The 19,617-nt window shown below is 33.9% G+C and overlaps 3 protein-coding genes across 11 annotated transcripts; 2 read left to right on the forward strand and 1 right to left on the reverse strand.

The window, feature by feature from the left end:
* Positions 1–564: 564 nt before the first annotated feature.
* Positions 565–11,640, forward strand: LOC140873791 (trehalase). 6 transcript variants are annotated; one of them, XM_073277042.1, is made up of 14 exons: positions 568–654; positions 2,254–2,319; positions 2,483–3,274; positions 8,028–8,645; positions 8,841–8,960; positions 9,054–9,169; positions 9,255–9,355; positions 9,451–9,560; positions 9,708–9,780; positions 9,872–10,045; positions 10,214–10,301; positions 10,682–10,781; positions 10,982–11,195; positions 11,268–11,640. In XM_073277042.1, the coding sequence occupies exons 4-14, from the start codon at positions 8,092–8,094 to the stop codon at positions 11,352–11,354; spliced, it is 1,737 nt and encodes a 578-aa protein (XP_073133143.1). In that variant the 5' UTR covers positions 568–654; positions 2,254–2,319; positions 2,483–3,274; positions 8,028–8,091; the 3' UTR covers positions 11,355–11,640. The 6 variants fall into 6 exon arrangements, with proteins under 6 accessions (XP_073133146.1, XP_073133143.1, XP_073133144.1 ...); XM_073277043.1 differs by having other exon boundaries at positions 613–654; positions 2,092–2,319; XM_073277044.1 differs by lacking the exon at positions 568–654 and adding an exon at positions 665–1,392.
* On the reverse strand, positions 5,550–6,574 carry LOC140873685 (uncharacterized protein At2g29880-like). The gene is made up of 2 exons (XM_073276891.1): positions 6,248–6,574; positions 5,550–6,152 (listed from the first exon to the last, which is right to left on the reverse strand). The coding sequence occupies exons 1-2, from the start codon at positions 6,572–6,574 to the stop codon at positions 5,550–5,552; spliced, it is 930 nt and encodes a 309-aa protein (XP_073132992.1).
* A 1,651-nt stretch (positions 11,641–13,291) lies between the features above and the next one.
* LOC140873758 (BTB/POZ domain-containing protein At3g05675-like) lies at positions 13,292–16,448 on the forward strand. Of its 4 annotated transcripts, none has more exons than XM_073276999.1 (3): positions 13,292–13,483; positions 14,000–14,085; positions 14,250–16,448. In XM_073276999.1, exon 3 carries the CDS (start codon positions 14,355–14,357, stop codon positions 15,645–15,647), a length of 1,293 nt encoding a protein of 430 aa, XP_073133100.1. In that variant the 5' UTR covers positions 13,292–13,483; positions 14,000–14,085; positions 14,250–14,354; the 3' UTR covers positions 15,648–16,448. The 4 variants fall into 4 exon arrangements, with proteins under 4 accessions (XP_073133100.1, XP_073133101.1, XP_073133099.1 ...); XM_073277000.1 differs by having other exon boundaries at positions 14,042–14,085; XM_073276998.1 differs by lacking the exon at positions 14,000–14,085 and having other exon boundaries at positions 13,292–13,487.
* The last annotated feature ends 3,169 nt before the right edge of the window (positions 16,449–19,617 follow it).

Genomic DNA, 19,617 nt, shown 5'->3' on the forward strand with positions numbered 1-19,617 from the left:
CATCGTCATCATCTCATACAAAATACGTAACAAATAAATAGCAAAAATTAAATAAAGCATTCATTCAAAATCTCATTTATCATGATAGATCTCATTTCAAATGCCAAACATTTACTCAAAATATTTAGATACAAGTTCTTCACTTTTAATAGCTAAAAATTCAATTTTACTGTGAACTATCTCATTTCATATTTCAAACTTTTACTAAAAACTAGATACCCGTTCTGAAATTTTACTGCTAATAATAGCTAATAAATAAATAAACTTATTGTGAAAATTGTAAACCAATAGAAAATAGTATTAATAATAACCATCGGTTCATCTGAAATTTTACTACTAATAAATGTAATAATAGCTAAAAAATAAATAAACTTATTGTGAAAATTGTAAACCAATAGAAAATAGTATTAATAATAACCATCGGTTCATAATAATAATAATAATAATAATAATAATAATAATAATTTCCTTTTCTCAAATTTTGCTATTTACCTCCTCTAATTTTATGTTATGACCTTTCTGGCCTCGATTTTCATCTCTATTATTATTATCTATCTGACCCCAGATCTATTCCGAAACTGTACGCATTCTCCTCTCGATAAATTCTTTGCCTTTAACTGTACTATAATGCTTGTATTTTGTTGGAAGAAGAAGGTACCCATTTTTTAAGATGCAAAAACCTAGAATTATGTGGATTATTTGCAGTATTTGTTTGCGTAATCAGTTATTTGAACATGAATGGCTATCGAAAGAAGAAAACTTTTCATTCATGGATTTTGAGCTTTCTAGTTTGTATCTGATGGAACTTGGGCTCGATTCTATCTGGCCATGATCCAATGAAAATACTATTTTTATTCAAGCTTTGAATTGTGTTAATTTAAACTTGAATTTGAACTCAGCTTGTTTTGGGGCCCTAGTTAAAGTATTGTTTTTGTCAGCTATAGGTGCCTACTTCCCATGAATTCTTTCTTTTGAGGCGTCGTTTGCTTTTGTTACATATGATTTGTGAAGGTTGATTATGTGATTCTTAGGTTGAGATACTCAGATACACCTCGTGGTAGCAATTCGGTGCAAGCAAATGTCGAAAAAAGAATTGAGTATTTCGTGTTCATAGATTTTGATGTTTCAAACTTTTGTGCTTGTTTATACTCCTGTTTGTATTTAGGTATGCCTTGCTTGGTTTCGTAATTCGAAGCTTCGATGATGATATAAGCATTTTACGCATCGTTCCAATTTCCGAACTGCTCTACCATGTATAGTGGTGGTGCTGTAGGTGGAGTTGAAGGGACAACTGAGGAGCTTTGTTTTGCACCTTTTTGAATTTAAAGCATATTCAACAAAAATTCCTGAGGCATACCTCACTTTAGAGATCAGTTCCATGCCAGAATTCATGTACAGCCATTGTCAATTTCTGAAAATTCCTTTGTTTTTGTTCCCAACTCACATCAAAAGTATAAACCATCATTTTCAATTTCATGTTGTTTACATATATTCACCGTCATCTTACAGCTTTTGGTACATGTTTGATATTTGTTAAATGATTCTCTCATGTAAATGGTTGTAAATTTCACCGACCATCTCCTGGTTGGTTTGGATGTATGGTTGTACAATTGGGTGGAGTCTTTTGGATTCTTAAGCATAGCATGAGAATTGGAATCAAAATTTTATATGAGTCAGGGAGCGTTTGCAAAAGATTATGCTTTTGTAAAAGTGATTAAATTTATAGATTATAAAAAAGTTAAGAAAAATCAAAAGTTGATAGTGTTTGAAAACAAATGTGAAAATCTAAAAATCAAAGTTGGGTAGTGTTTGATAAATAAGTGATTAAAGTGATTTTAACATTGACTTTTTTTTATTGAAATCACTTTTTGGAGAATCATAATCATCATATGATTAGCTTTTGAATTTTAATTAAGTTAAGCATAAGCTAACACATAATTTGGGTTTAAGAAACACACAAAAGTGATTTTTTTAAGTCAAAATTTAACAATCATTTTTTTTAGTGATTGCAAACACTCCCTTAGTGTGGACTTCTTAATGAGACACTTGTTCGCAAAGAGATAATGCTTGGAGTCACTTTTGCCTCTTTAGGGAGTTGTTCAAGTGTGTTAAAGGAGTTGGTTTGGTGTTGTGAGATAGTCGTGATGCTACCCTGACTATCGTGACTTTCTCTATTTTCTATTCTCGCTTGCACAACTACTTCAAAACATGAGCGGGACTAATCAACAGCTCTATGTTGGGTGTGTTGTACAGCTCCTGGCGCCCCATGTGGTTCTCGAGAAGAAATTGGTTGACAAGATCGTTTAAAGGAGGAGACTTGTGAGTTTCAGTACCTCGTTCATAACTCAGAACCACCTACATCTTGTGCTTCCCTATCTCATTCTCATTCTCATTCAGCATCTTCATTTAGCTTTTATTTTTTTTACATATATATCTTATGCTCAACTGGTAGTAGTTTCACGTCCATTTATCTGTTGTGTAGGTTGTCCAGACCCATGCTCTATACTGGGCACTTGTGGTTTTGATCTACGGACAAGATTTTGCGTGGAGGGCCGGAGATAGAATTTGGGTGTCTGAGAGACCTGAGAGAGAGGGAGCAACATGACCAACCTTCAGAACATATCCCACAATATTTTAGCAGAGAATATGCTTCACACGATGATCGAACCCGCAATGCTTGGGAATTTCTTCCCACGTCAGCTCAGTCCTCAGACGTTACCAACTTGTCTATGCCCCTGTTGGCCGAATGACTTCTTTATAGTACTCATTGGATCCGATCCATCCTTAAAATATTATCCTAAGATATATTACATCGAACTAACCCCTATATCTTTTTTTTATTTCTACTTTGTTCATCTATTTATGGCCAGTTTAACTAATTAGAAATATATATAATAGAATAAAAATAAGGAAATTTAACAAAAAAGTTGAATAAGAGTGATGCTATATGTACACGGATGGTTACACGTTGGGTTATGCGTTGCATTTGAAATTATCTAAATATCTCTAATGTATTTTAGAAAGATTTTTTTCAAATCAAGTGAAGGGATAATTTTGTAATTTTATATATAATGTATAACTCAATGTATAACTCAAGGTGTATATGTAGCATTTATAAAAACCTAGTGTAGTCAAAATGACTCAGCCAATATCTTTCGTGACGGGTTAACACATCACACACACTGACACACACACCAGCATTACACATGTTTCACATGAACACCTTTTTCTTTTTAACCAACCCTTGAAATTCCAACACGAAGTTTGCTACAAAGTGGGGTGTATTCAATTCAGAGATTTAATGACTTCCAGTGACTTTTTTTAATAATAGACTTTTATGGAGTTGATAGACTTTTGTAGATTCTCACAGATTTCTAAACAGAATTCCATGGATTCCAAACAGAATTCCATGGATTCCAGTAGACTTCTTGTACGACTTTTGTAGACATTTTTTGACCTTTTCATTTAATTACGTGAAATCAATTATCTACTTTAATGATCAACTAATATATCTTTGAATTATTTTATATATATAATATCTTCATTAAAATAATTTTTTTATTATCAACGTAAATAAAATTCATTTAACATTTTAACAAATAATCAATCAATTCACAACTCATTTCAATATTTTCCTAAAAAGTATTAATAAACGTAATTTATTAATTAATGAATATTTTTTAATAAAATATAATATAATTTTTTTAAATCAAAATTAGCTTAAAAAATAAAAAATATGATAACTTTAACAAAATTTCAACAAATTTTATTTAAAAAAAATTCTAATTGATATTGACAACATGTTCAACATCGCTCCACATTTGATTTGCTATAGCATCTCTCCACGCATTAGCATTTGCCCGCTGTTGTTCTTGTGTGTCAAATAATTGATCAAAATTTCCATCTTCGTAAACTTGTTCTGATGAAGATGGTAGAACTTCAGTCTCAGTTTCAACTGGAAATTCATCAGAACGACACTCCCTGCGAAGAAAATTGTGTAATCCAGCACATGCCAATACAAGATCCGTCTGTGTTTTAAAGTGAAACGGAGGAGCTGTTTTGAATATTTTGAATCGTGATTTAAATATGCCAAAGATCCTCTCTATTACGTTCCTCAAAGAAGCATGACGAAGATTGAACAACTCTTTTGCATCTTCAGGGTGACGACCTTGGCCAGTGAATTCTTGGAGATGATAACGCACACCACGAAAAGGAGCCAAAAATTGACGTCGATTTGGATATCCACCATCCACTAAAAAGAATTTACCTGTCAACCCATATTTATAGGATCAAGTGAATAATGCATATAATATATAATCTTGAAAAATATAAATAAACTAGAAACATTATTTTAAAAAGTACCTTGTGGCACTTTGAGCCCATTATTTCTTGATAAAGCATCTGTCAATACGCTTGAATCATGTGCAGATCCCTCCCATCCACTGAGCACATATATGAATTCTAAATCAAAATTACACGCTGCCAAAACATTTTGAGAAATCGTCCCATGACGATTACGATAACTGTTAGTATCACGACCAAACACCGTGGCTGGAATATGAGTACCATCAATAGCTCCGATGCAATCCTACAATAACAACAACAAGAACAATAACAATAACAACAATAACAACAACAACAACAACAACAACAACAAGAATAATAATAATAATAATAATAATAATAATAATAATAATAATAATAATAATAATAATAATAATAATAAGAACAACAACAACAATAACAACGCAAATAATTTCATTACTTACGTACTTTGAAGTAAGGATAAAATCTTGTACTCTCTCTTATTTTTTCTGGCACTGCAGCTCCAGGTTTAACCATCATATCTGCTACAATGCTATGTAATGCTTTCAACACCTTGTTGAAGTTTTGGCTTGTATTGTAGTGTGAACGATCAAATGTTTTACGAATCAAGCAGTATCGAGTATTATGACCGACCACGAGTAAAAACACAGCAAGCATTTCTTCAACACAAATGTATCTTGTGTCTTGCAAATGTGTTTTCTCTCTAAGGATGTTGCTCAATTTTAAAAATACATCGGGATACATTCTATAAATTTCTCGAAAATTTGTTGGATCTTCTTTTAATATTTTATGAATATAATTATCCCCCCTTGAAGTTATTGGTCGTCTATTTAAAGGGCGATGGACACATTCACAATGCATGGTAGATATATGTTTAGTAAACGTATAGAGGTTACCACGAACTTCCATCAACAAATACCCAATAGTTTCATGTAATTCTTCTTCGAATTCTTCTTCTTCCATTTGCTCTTCTACCTCATTCACATTCATATTTGACATTTAAATAAAATACCTGATATCAAACAACAAATTCAAATGAAAAAAAACTATAAATTTATGAAAAAACCATTCTTATATATCAAACATGATGTATTCAAGAAACAACTAAAAAATTATATAAATAAACCAAAATTCAAGAGTTTGCAACTAAATCAATAATTTAAAAACAATTCAAACAAGAATAACACGGTGTAACTCAATATTAATCATGTTTCAAAACGTACTTATTCTTCCAATTTATACTCTATCCATCCCGAACGCTCTTCAACTGTCATTTTTATGAAATCCATCTTTTTTGATCTGGTATTAAGTAAATCAAGAACCTTGTATCGAGTACGATTATCCAAATTTGGGACCTCCTTGATAGCATCCCAACAAGTGTCACCTGCATTTCCTATTGATTCTATCTTAGAAACTACCTTCTCAAGACTGTGGGAGAACTCGTGCATAACATTTGGGTTAATACTCTTGCATGTGGTTGATTTTCCTTCAAAATCAGTCCTATCTCGTTTCTTACTTGTTGGTGGAACCTCTAAACTTATGGGATGAGAAGGTAATGGTGAAACAGAGTCCTCGAGAAATGGAGGCTGATATGAAGATTCTTGTCTGTCGCCTTGCACGAAATATTCACCAGTATTGTGATCATACACATAATCATCTAATAAACTAGTTCCCCTATTTTCTTCTATCTCAACTGTTCTTGATTCATTGTCATCTCCTGATCCATTTGAGTGTTTTCCTGTAGCAGTGCCATTGCCAACAACAATTCTCAATTCTTCATAATCCTCAAAAGTGTCTGTCCGATAGTATTCATGTCTAGGATGAGACTGATAAAGAGGAAAAAAAATAACATTTAGTGTTAAAGCTAGTTTAATTATAACTGTAAATATAAATTTTACTTTTCAAACTCGAAGACTCTCACCTTGAAATAATCATCCCATACTTCATCATTAGCCGTGAATTTTTTTGTCACAGGGTCCCATCCAAAACCAGAGTTATGACGCATAAGCTTAGAATAACTAGCGTATCTTTGTTTGAACCACTTCAAACGACTTTGATATTGTGTCATAGTTTTTCCACACCCAAGCTTGTCATTCAATGCAGGAAGTATTTTTGTTTCTACGGTTTTTTTGCTAAATACTCCATTCTTATCGCGCCATCCTCGCATGGCAGCATCAACCATGATTTTTAGCAATTCATTGCTCTCTTCGGCGGTCCACACATTATATTTTGCTTGAGAATCTCCCATTGATAATGTGACTTGAGTATGCACAAGATAAAAAAATAAATATAAAATAAATAATTATCTCAATCATAGAAATAATATCAATTCACATTTTGCAAAGTCTATCTGATCAGTCTACTCTCAAACATCAATAACATCACAAAATTTCTTTCACCATTACAATAATTAATGGTGAATATGCATTCAACTTTAAAGCCCAATTAGAAAATGCATGTAGAGAACAATACGAGTCAAACGACCTTATTTTTTATTGCACATCTTCTCATTTTTTATTGCACATCTTCTTGTATTTATGATCATTAAGGGTCGGAATTAATGTTATGAAAGTGGCTTTGGGTCAATCAAATACCAAAGGTGTGGCTGTTACCCTCCTAAAGTTGGTCCTCAACACATTGGAATACTTTTCATCATGTTCCTTACGAGGGGGTGCCATAAGAAATGACAACATCGGATTTCAAATACAAATAATAGAAAACTAACAGTTTGTTTTCACATGACCGCAATATAGTGATGAACAATAAAAAACGGAGCAAGAAAATATAATATGAAAAAAAGAGTGAAAACCCAAATAAAACAAACAAAAGGAAAAATAAAATGAAAGAAGAGAATAGGGAAATCAGAGTCGAGAACCAGTGAGGAGGAAAAATTTCAAAAAATCAGAAACTTCATTCCCAAAAGGCCAAAAAAAAAACAAAATTTTATGCTACACAGAAACTGATATCACATAACAGAAAACACGATCATATAAAAATCCTGAATTTAATTTCCCATAATCAAGCAAGATTGAACATGTAATAGCGTACAAAAATTGTCCACACCGCTAAGTACTAAATTTCTTGCAATAAACAACCTAACGTACACTATATTAAGCTAAAATTAATCAAATTATTATTTTATTTACATAATACTTAACATCAAAACCTACATAAGTGTCCAGATCAAAAAGAAAAAAGAAAATTTTTAAGGGACACATGTAACAACACCAATTTATACAACAAAAAATTTAACAAATAAAAGGATTCTAGAGGAAACATACCTTGAAAGAGAGGAGACCCTTGTTGATTTTCACAAAGAAGAAAAGCGCCGCTTTCACAAGAGATATGATAGAAATTTGTGAGTTAGAAGTCTGCGAAAATCTTTAGGGTGGACTGGGGAGAATGTTTTATTTTTTATTGTTGTACCTAGTGTTTTAAGTTTTGTACATATAGAAATCTACAAAAATCTTGGAAAATCTATGGAAAATTTGGATACTTGTAGACTTTCATTGAGTTTTTAAAAGTCAAGTTTGAATACCTCTGGACTTTTAATAACTTTACAAAAATCTAATTTGGATACCACTAAATTTTTATAGAGTTTACAAAAGTCAAAGTTGAATACCTCTGGATTTTCAAAATCCATAAAAGTCATTAAAAGTAATTAAATTTCCAACATTGAATACACCCCTGAAAATCTCCAGTCGAATTATATTTGTTAGCCTTTTTTCTTGTTTTCTCAATAAAAATAAATCGATAGCAGTGATCATGAGCAGCGCCATGATCAAGGGATGGAAAACATGCGAAAACTGTAAAGATTCGGGCTTGGGCCCGGTAATTCCCACGACTCCATTGATCACTTTTCTTGAACGGCTCCAAGAAACTGCATTCAAGATTCATGGGCAGCCAAAGGAATTTGACCCGAAACCCTACGTCGATCTGTCGCTGAAGAAGGATCTCCGTGTCACCGTAGAAGCTTTCGAAAAGCTTCCAAGAAATGAGAATGGTTCGGTGACAGTTAAAGAATTGAATAGTTTCGTGGAGGAATATTTGAACAGTGACTCAGATGAGGGTTTGATGCATGTGAAGCCGGCGGATTTCGTGGCGGAACCAGAAGAGTTCTTGCTCAAAGTGGAGAACATGGAGATGAGGGCGTGGGCTTTGGAAGTGCATTCTCTTTGGAAGAATCTGAGCAAGAAAGTTTCGGGTCGGGTTTTCGAAAGACCCGATTTTTATACTTTGCTGCCTCTCAGAAACCCGGTTGTGGTACCCGGATCACGGTTTAGGGAGGTTTATTACTGGGATTCTTATTGGGTTATAAGGTATGATTCGTCAAATGCTCCTTGACATAAAAGTTACACGGTTTAGTTCAACCTATCCTATCTGAAGGGTATTACGCTGATACGAGATCCGAGACGAGTTTTGTGATATCATGGTCAAGTGAGCAAACTTTGGTTTCTTTTTATTTAGGTCAATCCGGTTGATAACATATTTTGTTTAATGGTGTGATGATGCAGAGGCTTGTTAGCGAGTAAAATGAATGATACAGCAAGAGGAATTATCTATAATCTTATTTCACTCATCGAGGAATACGGCTATGTTCCGAATGGAGCAAGGGCCTATTACACTAATAGGAGGTATACATGTTTTTTTTTATCATCGAATCAATATCATCACCTTTTTTTTGTTACATTTCACCTATATATATGTAGCTTTTCTCATGTATGAAGCCAACCTCCTCTCCTGAGTTCCATGGTTATGGATGTGTACGATCGGACACGTGACTACGAGTTGGTGGTAAAATCCCTTCCGGCATTGCTCAAGGAGCATGAGTTTTGGAATTCGGGTACTCGCGATGGATAGATTGTATGTTGTTGCATGTCTCGTATTTTTTCGAGTTTGGCTCTTATTCTTGGTGTTGTGGGAATCAGGGATGCATAAGGTGATGATACAAGATGCAGAAGGTTCAAGCCACGCATTATGTCGGTATTATGCAATGTGGGATCAACCAAGGCCTGAGTCATCGACCATTGTATGAAAGTATCAACTTTTTATTGTTACTTTTCGAAATTCTAAATTCACAATATGTAAGGATTGGTTGATCAGATGTAAAATTTTACACTTCAGGATAGGGAAACGGCTTCCAAGCTTTCAAATAGTTGCGAGAGAACACGACTTTATCGTGAATTGGCATCAGCCGCAGAATCTGGTTGGGACTTCAGCACTAGATGGATGAGGTAAATGTTTGGTTTGTGTTTGAATTTCTCGGCCCTTTGTATGTAAATTTGTCTTGTTTAAGGTTATATGTCTAAAAAATGCTAGAAATATATGCCATGTGATTTTGTCCTATGGTATTTGATCTTTGACCGAGTGTCCTTTTTAAGGAATGAATTTGATCTCACAACATTGGCCACGACATCAATCATACCAGTGGATTTGAATGCATTCATTCTCAAGGTAAGATTTAGATCAGAATCGTTCATATCGGCTCATACAGTGATTTGTAATTTTCTTGTGATATGGTTTAATTTGTGCCATTTCGCCTTAGATGGAACTTGACGTATCATCTTTGGCACATATTACTGGGAATGCTAGAACAGCTGCACACTTTAGAGATGCGGCTGAGGCTAGAAAAAAGGCTATAAATTCCATTTTGTGGAATGCAGAGATGGGACAATGGCTCGATTATTGGTTGAGTGATTCGATGTACATAGAATCACAGGTAACGTGGCTTGGATTCGACCAGTTGCTTGTTTTCGGACGAAAATCGATTTTCAGTTAAAGAATTAACGGAGGTTTAGGGTAGTTTTTATGATTGTTTTTACACTAGTCTTTAATCGTATGTTTTTTCTTAAAAAAAAAGTTGCTAATATTTATTTGTGTTGTTCAGGACATTTACGTATGGAATGCTTCAAATCAGAATAAGAAAGTGTTTGCCTCAAACTTCATTCCCTTGTGGGTACAGCCATTCAATTCAGGTTCTTCTTTGCTCTGTCTATGAAACAAGGTTGCTTCACAAAAAATATCTTTCACTAGTAAATTATGGACAATAAACCCTCGCTGGCAGGCCCTTTGCAAAGTCCTATTTCGTTGCATCAGTTCTTAACAAACATACCGATATCTTAAGCCGGATCGGATAGTAGAAGTTAAACGCGAAAGACTAGATTTTTGGGTGGGAGAATCTTCCAAACTTATAACCACTTACTTCATAAATTCTTGTTCCTCGGACATGAGACCTCGATATCGTTCAAAAATGAACATTTTCTTTACTTCAAGGTTCTCAATCTTGCCACTACGTACTGGCATTTAAGTAGTAACATCAAAAGATACTAATGTTATTTTGATTGCACACATGTAGATGTTAAGATTGTGGACGAAGTAGTACAAAGTCTGCAAAGTTCAGGGCTCATCTATCCAGCTGGGATCGCGACTTCTTTGACAAAATCAGGACAACAATGGTAACAACTTTGATTTAGCATTTTCTTAACCAGGGATATGATCTAGTTAGAGTTTGGAAGAAGAAGCCGAGCTGCTTACAAGTCGCTTGACTTTAACTCGAGCAATGCATAGCTTGAATATAAGTCGATTAATTATCATGAACTTGTATTAATTAATTTTTGATGGTACAAATCTGAATAGATGTAGCTTAAATAAACAGGGATTTTCCGAATGGCTGGGCGCCTCTTCAACACATGATAGCTGAAGGGCTTGTGAGGTCTTGTTCTAAAGAAGCAAAATTTGTTGCTGAAGATATTGCAGTGAAATGGATTAGAACAAACTACGTAGCTTTCAAGAGAACAGGAACAATGCATGAGAAATATGATGTACAAAAATGTGGAGACTTCGGAGGTGGCGGTGAATATGCACCCCAAGTAAGTCATACATGGTATCTCATGCTTCGAACACTTTTCTGTTTGATTATTGAATTTCATTCTCATTTGCAGACTGGTTTTGGGTGGTCGAATGGAGTTGCTTTAGCTTTCTTGGAGGAGTTTGGATGGCCCGAACACCGAAAACTCGACTTCCCCTGAAACAAGAAACACAAAGATCATAGATGTAAACAAATAGACTGGTGATGGAGCTAAAAGGAGTTGGCAATATGGATGAATTCTCCCCACCACCCTCTTAAAATTTTCCATAAATTCCTGTGATTTCTTACCCCGAAAATTTTTGCACGCGGCTTCTGGTTTAGAGTCAAGATAGGTTCCTCATGAATCATTATGTATATGACTAGTATATAAAGCAAATGTTGGATCAATTTTCATTTGACGTTCAAGTTTGATCCTTGTGCCTACTAAATTCTGAACTTATATAGCATCATATATATATCTCCATGCCAGGAGAATTCTCCGATCTGTTGATGAATCAGGTCCAATCTTTACATGCTAGATTCATCTTCCAATCTTAGAAAACACAACACTTTTATTGAAGTTTGAGGTTTAACTCCAAACAAAATTAATCTGTCTTTGAATTTACTTGGTATCTTGGGTCATCGTGAAGATTAATGGCAAAACAAAAACTTTCTTTCGACTAATATAAACTATTTCCGAATGTTACTGTTCTAATCTAATTTTTTTTCCAGTTACAAAAGTTTAACATGTGAATAATATGCAAAATCTATGATCTTCTCATTGCTAGCAGCCTAGCACAAAAAAGCCTATTTGTGCTGCAATTTTTTATTACTCTTGTATTAAAAAATTTTACATGAAGGTGCAAGTGGATGGATATCGCTTTCGGCATGTTCTATATATATTTTTTGTTTCTTTTTATTTTTTTAATAATTATTTCTAATTGGCGTTGGAGTAACCAAAATTCGAACATCACATGCCAAGCAAATGGGGTTAGCCGACACTTTTTCTAAATTCATTGAATTCAATTTCTAACACAAAACAAAAGTAATAAAAAATTAAATAAAAAAAAGAAAGAAAGAAAGAACTGCAGGAGTCGTTGAGGTCTTTGTGAAATAATTTTACTAAAAAATTAATGTCTTTTAAATCATCAGCAACAAGAGTAAAAATCTATAAACATTACATATGATACCTCGGAAGGAGACTAGCTCAGCTCGTCGATGATCTCAAACTCGAAGGTCCTTACTATATTTTGCGAGGTCGGCTCGAGAGCTCGGCCAAGGCCCTCGCAGGCCATGGGAGCTCGGTCATGGAAGCTCGGCCAAGCTCTCTCGTCCCCGATGAGTTCAGGGCATCAGTTTTGAGATTGGTTCGGTGACGTAAAAGCTCGGGAAGCTCAGCAAAGCTCTCTCATTCGGAATCGTGATCCTGGGATTCTCGGGTTTTTGATAAGGAAGGTAAGCGCTAAATTCGAAGCCCTCTCCTATAAATATCATGTCACTTTCATTATTTGTATTCAATCTTTACTTGTGCGCACACATCACTCTTTATATTTCGTTATCCTAGCATCTGACTTGAGCGTCGGAGGGGATACATCGGAACACCTTCCGGCCCTCTTTAACACTCTTGTTCGTGGTTTCAGATCAGCAACAGCTCATCACTTATTGGAGGAGTTTTGTTAGCGCGGCTAATTAGCTCATCTAAGGAGATCACTTAATTGAGGTCAGCAACAGCTCATCAATTATTGGAGGAGTTTTGTTAGCGAGGCTAATTAGCTCATCCAAAAAGATAGGTATATCAACATATCAATTTGTTTTTAAAAAAAATTAAAAAACCACATAAGTAATTTCGAACTTGTCATTCTTCTCTAGCTTGAATATTCACCTCAATCATTTAATATTTTTTCTAAAAAAAAAATTCATGCATGTATGTGATTGTTACTTTATTTTTTTTCTTTTTTTTCGAAAATAGTACTGATTGTTATTAGTTATTACTATGTTTTATTTTGTAGTAATAATATTTTTAAAAAAGAAAAAAATAATATCATATCCGGAAAGCAATCAGACAATTAATTTCCTTTAATGGGTCCTCACCAAATGGATGACTGTAAATAGTATGTGCTTGGCAGACGGCACCACTTGGACTGACAAGCTAATCCCACTTCGCACCTTTCTCTGCATCATCACTCAACTTGAGCCCATTTCGATTCAAGATCAAAGAAAAATCTCCATCGAATCAAAATCAAGTCTTGCTGTGTTTTTTATGTAATTTTTAGATACCCAATTGATGGAGAATTTGGGCTACCTTTAAAGGTGAGTGCTTGATGTGTTATTACGGAAAGTTCTGAATGTTCGTTCCCCTTTTAGTTTTGTAATTGCTCATAAATTTATCGTCTTGAGCTGCAGATGCATATTTATCTTCGATTTTATAATATCGGATATCGATAATCTTTGAATCAAATTACAAGTTTTATGGTAAAAAAATATATATTCTCTGTATATTACTTATCATCCATGCTCTGTAATGACCTCAGCTATGGGTTATGAACTTAATGCTTTTATGATTCCGATTAGAAGCGTTATCATATGCTTTTCTGGCTGAAAATTTGGTTTATAACGAATTTAAGGGACCATACCATAGACATGATTCATGATTTACTTTTAGAATATGTAAGTATGTATGTCTTGCTCCACGGAGCGAAATTTTCGTTTCTTTAAAAATTTTATCCTTCGTGTTATTAGTAAACTTTCCTGGTCTTTTCATTCCCGTTGTTTAACAGTCCAGTATATATTTCATTATGTTCTTGAATTTGTTTTGTTGTTCACAAGGTCAATGGCGCTTTGCTGATATTATTGGTTTGAATCTAACAGAAAAATTTTGTTGGGAAATATATGGTAAAAGAAGGCCTGAACTGGTAACTGTTAATATAATGCAGTTCATGTGAATTTCTTCTTATTTGGGAATGAGCATCTCCAAGTTCTGAATGTCTTTGGTGTGCTTGAGCTTGATGTTTACATAAGGAGCTATTCGCATCCCGTCCGACTTTGCAGTAGTAATTGATATATATTTATCTTGCAGGGTATAGTGAATGCCTATTGATCTATCCTTTGTCTGGCTCATTCAAAGTTAAAAAATGCATGCTTAAAGTTTTATGAAGCATCATGGTTGGTGAGTAGTTGTGTGATGTATCGAAAAGCAGAGGTCAACTTGCTTAAATTTGACGACCAGCGTACGAGTGATGTCGCTATACGGTTAAGAAATAAGGAGGGAAAACAGGAACTCTACTATTCACATTCACTTATTCTTAAAAGCAAGAGCAAGTACTTTGCAGATAGACTTTCGAACCAAAGTTCTCGTGCTTTTGTCGAGTTAGAGTGCTCAGAATTTGACTATGATTGCTATGTCAAACTTTTGAAGCTACTTTATCTTCCTTCAGACTCGGTTTTGGACACATGGGATTCTGTTCAATCTGCTCTTGGCGTTCTACAGGTGGCTGAAACTTTACAGTGTGAAGCAATTGTCAACAGTTGCATTCAGTACCTGGAGGCTGTACCTTGGGAAGATACTGAGGAAGGTGAGATTATTAAAGTAGTTTCACGATTAGGTCCAATGGCCATGCCTATGCTAGCAAGAATCCAACCCGTAAATGTAAATGCCTCGAAAGGTGTTCTAATCTCTGCAATTCGCCTTGCCACCTCTACCGACCCTCCTTTCCCTCCTTTTGGAGACGAGCTTAGAATTTCTGCCCAAGAGCAAGTCGATTACATGCTCCGGGATGATGAAGACATGCCGTTGGTCACAGCTGATAATGAGGTAAAAATGGAAGCCAGGATTGGCCTGTCAAATACATTTTCTTTGTTTGAAAAAGAACTATCCTCAGTTTTGAAATTCGACATCACATCTACGGTAGCCGAGAGTAAAATTAGGCAGAATTTATCTGATCTTGAATGGATGTGCAATATTCTACCAAAAATGGGGCTTATGGATGAATTCGTTTTAAAATGGATTGATATATCTGATGATGTATTATTGGTTGTCGAAGACAAGAAACTCGAAAATATAATGTGGGGTTTAAAAGTCAAGATCATTGAAGTGACTTCAAAAGTACTTGATGCGGTAGGATATGGGAATGTGATTCTTGCAGCGCCACGACGAGTGAAGCTGCTCAAATCGTGGCTGCCGTTCATTAGAAAACTGAAGCCTATTCTTGATTCAATGATTGACAAGGACATGGAATTCCCTCACAAAATGGATGAAGATATGTGCCAAAGCATTGAAGGGGCAATAGTTTCCTTAGTTTTGGCGCTACCATCTGATGATCAAGCTGACATTCTTGCAGATTGGATGAATACAGAGCATGTAACATATCCTGATCTGAGCGAAGCTTTTGAGGTATGGTCTTTTAGAACGAAATCTGCCAAGAGAAGATTAGTTTCAGGTTTGGACAGAGTTGATGATGATGCTGTCATACTCTGATTTTCTCATGTTTTTTGTTTAGTTTTATGCATCTCTTAGCGTGGGGGTGCTTAATTATTTAACCTCCATTTTACCTTGGTTTTATACATAACCTGCATTTTTTTTAATCTATGTAAGAGTCATTTTTATCCATGTCGAACCAATTCTTCTGTAGCCTGTTCACAAATTAAAAGGCATGTGAACTCCTTGGCTATGGTGGCAAATATAGAGTCACTGAAACCGTAGTAGAACCCCCGTGCCTGTGTTTTAGTAAATACAGCAAATTTCCTGCCCGGAGAAGAGTATGCTTGAGGTTTTTGAGATTGAATTTTCTGAAAACATGAAAATTGGTAGCGGTGAACTTGTTGGATAAGATGGAAGAGCAAGCACAACATGCCAAAGAATGAGAGGGGAAGGAGTTACTCAGCTGTCGAGTCAGTGGTGATTCGTGAAGGGTCGTGCATCACGACAGCACTCGAGGATAGTGGTGTCTTGAGGGGTGTTTGCAGCCAAGGATTCTTAGACCAATGTCTCTGATCACTCGGCCATCGAGTAAGAAGACGGTGGTGCAATGCGGTAGCGGGCCGGGCAAAGGGTGTCTGGCTTTGCAGCCATGGATTCATGGACCAAGGTCTCGGTTACAAATAGGAATGTTAAGCATCTTTAATGGCGGCAGAGATTCACGTGCATGCAGGCATACAAAACCATGCTCGTGGCACTTAAGAATTCGTAAACATTTCACATTACTAAAAAACAAGTAACGAAGTTCATATTAACCTGTAATATAAGGTACATAATTTGAAAACTCATGCATTCGTATCAAATATAGGCTAATTGCATCCACACCCCCTGTGAAAAGTTTAAAAGACATAAAATCCCTTGTGTAAAATTAATAGCATGTTAGACCCTATGTTTTAAAAAAATTAGCATAAAAACACCTATGAGAGGGTATAAATGTGCCCGAGTTTGTATAACATAGGGGTGAAATGTGCTACATTTTAAAAAACTGAGGGATGCATTAGCCTATTAATATTTTTTAAGAGGTTTTATGTCTTTTAGACTTTTCACAGGAGGTGTGGATGCAATTGGCCCTATCAAACATATAGGAGACACAACGATTATTTACAAGGATTATTCTCTAAATATGAGATATCAGGATTATCCCAGAAAATTGCAAAGCACGTTCAGTTTAGAAAATTATATCTTTCAATATATATATAGCTTTTGAATTCAATTATACATTCTCCAGATAGTTTCGATGGATGAAATTTTTTTTGAGAAAGCAAGAAACTTTGGGATATATGGCATTGACTTAAATCTCAGCTGTTATGATGAAGCATGTGTTGTTATGAGGTGACAAAATTATAGTCTGCTGCCAATGCTGATCGTCTTTTATCAAGTTGAATTTGTAAAAAGTTTGTAATCGATTCACTTTGCGTCTGGAAACAGTTCAGTTTGTGGGTCTTCATTTTTGCATCCATATCTTTCTTTTACTTTTATATTTCACAAGTTTTTTTTTTAAACACAATTGCTTCGGCTACATATTTCGATATCAATTATATGGTCAATAGTTGGAAGTCATTGTATCAAAAACTATGTATACATGGTGGATGATAGGATTCATATATTTTTAAACCATATAGTATTTAGTTTCATACATCACATTTTTATCATTGTACCAAAATAGACCATTTTTAGGGGAGACAACCAACACATTATAGATGGATATTGGGTTTATAGACTTACAAAAAAAATATCACAATACATAAAATAATAATAACAAGTATTGCGCAGCCATTGCGTGTTGTATACTCCGTTTTTTTAACGAAAACAAAAAAAATTGTAAAATTTTAAAATACAAAAAATACATCGTTTTCATAAACAAATAATCACAAAACACAAGATATATCTATTGTACAAAGTGAATGACATTTTCGAAAATAAAAATATATCAAATGACACAAATGAGTGTCATTTTGATAAATGATAGAACACCTAATAACTAAAAAATAGAAAGCCACATCAAATGATTAATTTGCATAATAGTTTTGGTTTTATTAAAAATTAAATTATAATATAATGATAATTTCAATCAAATTTTATCAATTAATTAATTAAAAATTAGTTAATTAGAATGATTCAATTATAATAATATAGTAAGATAATAAATTATTATCATTAAAAATATATATATAATTACCTTACATTGTTATCGGTCTTTTTTAAATAAAATAAAAAAAAATTAGTTAGGTCCACACTAGATATTGGGAAACGAGATGGATAGAGATATATGCCATATGCAAAGTGCTATGCGGGGAGATAAAGAGTAGATTTAATTATGAGGGAGGCAAAAAACTATGATGGGAGTTGCAAAGTCAAGCTTATGCATTTCAAATTAATATATTATAAATTGATGCATCTTACATTTTTAAATAAACTATACTATATATATATGTAGAATTTGAAATTATATATATATAATTCAGCTCAAAAATACATGGGGACCCATAATGTTATTGGTTTATAGGCTGTGGCCAACATTCTTATCCAAGCTCTTGCTTGAGGCATATATATCATGAAAAATTATTGATGTTCCTCGCCACAAACCTTGGATTCCCTACTTGTATGGTCTTTTTTCGCCATTTTGAATCGCGTCACACAGAGATGGACCTAGAAATTCTGTTCAAAATCAAGGGCGGAGCCATGTGTTGCTCCACCCGGACGGTAGCTTGGGTGACCCAATTTTTTTTTCTATTTTTTATACATTCACTTTAGTCCAATTTTTTATAGATCGGTGACTCAATTTTAAAAATGAGAAGATACAAGCTCAACCTATAAAAAAATAGATAGCTTAAAAAATTCTAATCCGGATATAAATAAAAACATGATTCCTTCATTGGGCACAATTCTTATAAATCACAAAAATATAACTTATATCAACAACAAAAAATACGAGTAGAAAAGTTAAAATATTACATCAATTCATAATAATTCATTAAACAATCATTAAATATTAAATATATGTTTTTTTCAATATATATCACCAATGTGACTTATAATTGATCTCTACTATTTTTTTTATTTTATTAAATAAATATTAAAAATATTATAATAAATACTTATATAAAAAAATTGAGGGAGGGCCTATGCCCCGGACCCGTATTGGGTCCGCTCATGACGTCACACACTGCTCCGTCGTATATTTTTACGTTTTCTCCGATTATTTTGGACTTGTCATATACCAATCCCCCGAGTGTACTTTATTTTTATGATTAAATAAAATATTTTTTTCCTCGGGTTTTTTTCCTTGGAATTATGTGGGGTTTTGGTTGTATTCGGTGATGTTTGAGGTTATTGGTGAAGTCCTTTTAGTTGAAATAATAAATAACATAGAACTAGGTGGTCTTCGAATCTTAAAAATCGTTTTAATATCTAATATCTGGTCGTTCAGTTCAAATTTTAATATTTAATGAAGAAATCTATTACATCGTTCTCGTGTGCTTGATACAGTTGAATTACTTCAAATTTTACTTTGTTTTTTTTAAACCAGGGATCATCTCTAATTAGAGTTTAAGGTTTTTTCAAAAATATTATTTTTCGTTGTAGGTATGAAACGGGAACACTTATTCTTAACTACGAAACCATCTCAAAGAGACGTATCTCTTATCAAATCTTACTTAAGAGAAGATATTATTTTTATGTCAAAAATATTACGTTTTTATTTTATTATAGATCGATTCATCTAGAAAATATGTCTATGAAATCGAAATCATATATAGGGGTGCAATCGAGTCGAGTCGAGCCGAGCCGAATATCATACTACTCGAGCTCGACTATATTTCGAATTACTAGAGCTCAAAAAATAAATAATATATATAGATAAATAATATATGAATAAATAAATATAATATAATATTATATATATTTATATTATATATATATATATGTGTGATCGAGTACCTCGCAAGCTATAAGATTACATACATTGAAA

The sequence above is a fragment of the Henckelia pumila genome, unplaced genomic scaffold, assembly GCF_033568475.1.
Source record: "Henckelia pumila isolate YLH828 unplaced genomic scaffold, ASM3356847v2 CTG_80:::fragment_1, whole genome shotgun sequence".
NCBI lineage: Eukaryota > Viridiplantae > Streptophyta > Magnoliopsida > Lamiales > Gesneriaceae > Henckelia > Henckelia pumila.

Coding starts and splice junctions, on each gene's coding strand:
- LOC140873758 (XM_073276998.1), top strand. CDS start 14,355: ATGTATCGAAAAGCAGAGGTCAACTTGCTTAAATTTGACGACCAGCGT.
- LOC140873685 (XM_073276891.1), bottom strand. CDS start 6,574: ATGGGAGATTCTCAAGCAAAATATAATGTGTGGACCGCCGAAGAGAGC. Junction 6,153..6,247: donor TATGGGATGATTATTTCAAG/GTGAGAGTCTTC, acceptor CCTCTTTATCAG/TCTCATCCTAGACATGAATA.
- LOC140873791 (XM_073277045.1), top strand. CDS start 8,092: ATGAGCAGCGCCATGATCAAGGGATGGAAAACATGCGAAAACTGTAAA. Junction 10,046..10,213: donor CGATGTACATAGAATCACAG/GTAACGTGGCTT, acceptor TGTGTTGTTCAG/GACATTTACGTATGGAATGC. Junction 10,782..10,981: donor ACAAAATCAGGACAACAATG/GTAACAACTTTG, acceptor TTAAATAAACAG/GGATTTTCCGAATGGCTGGG.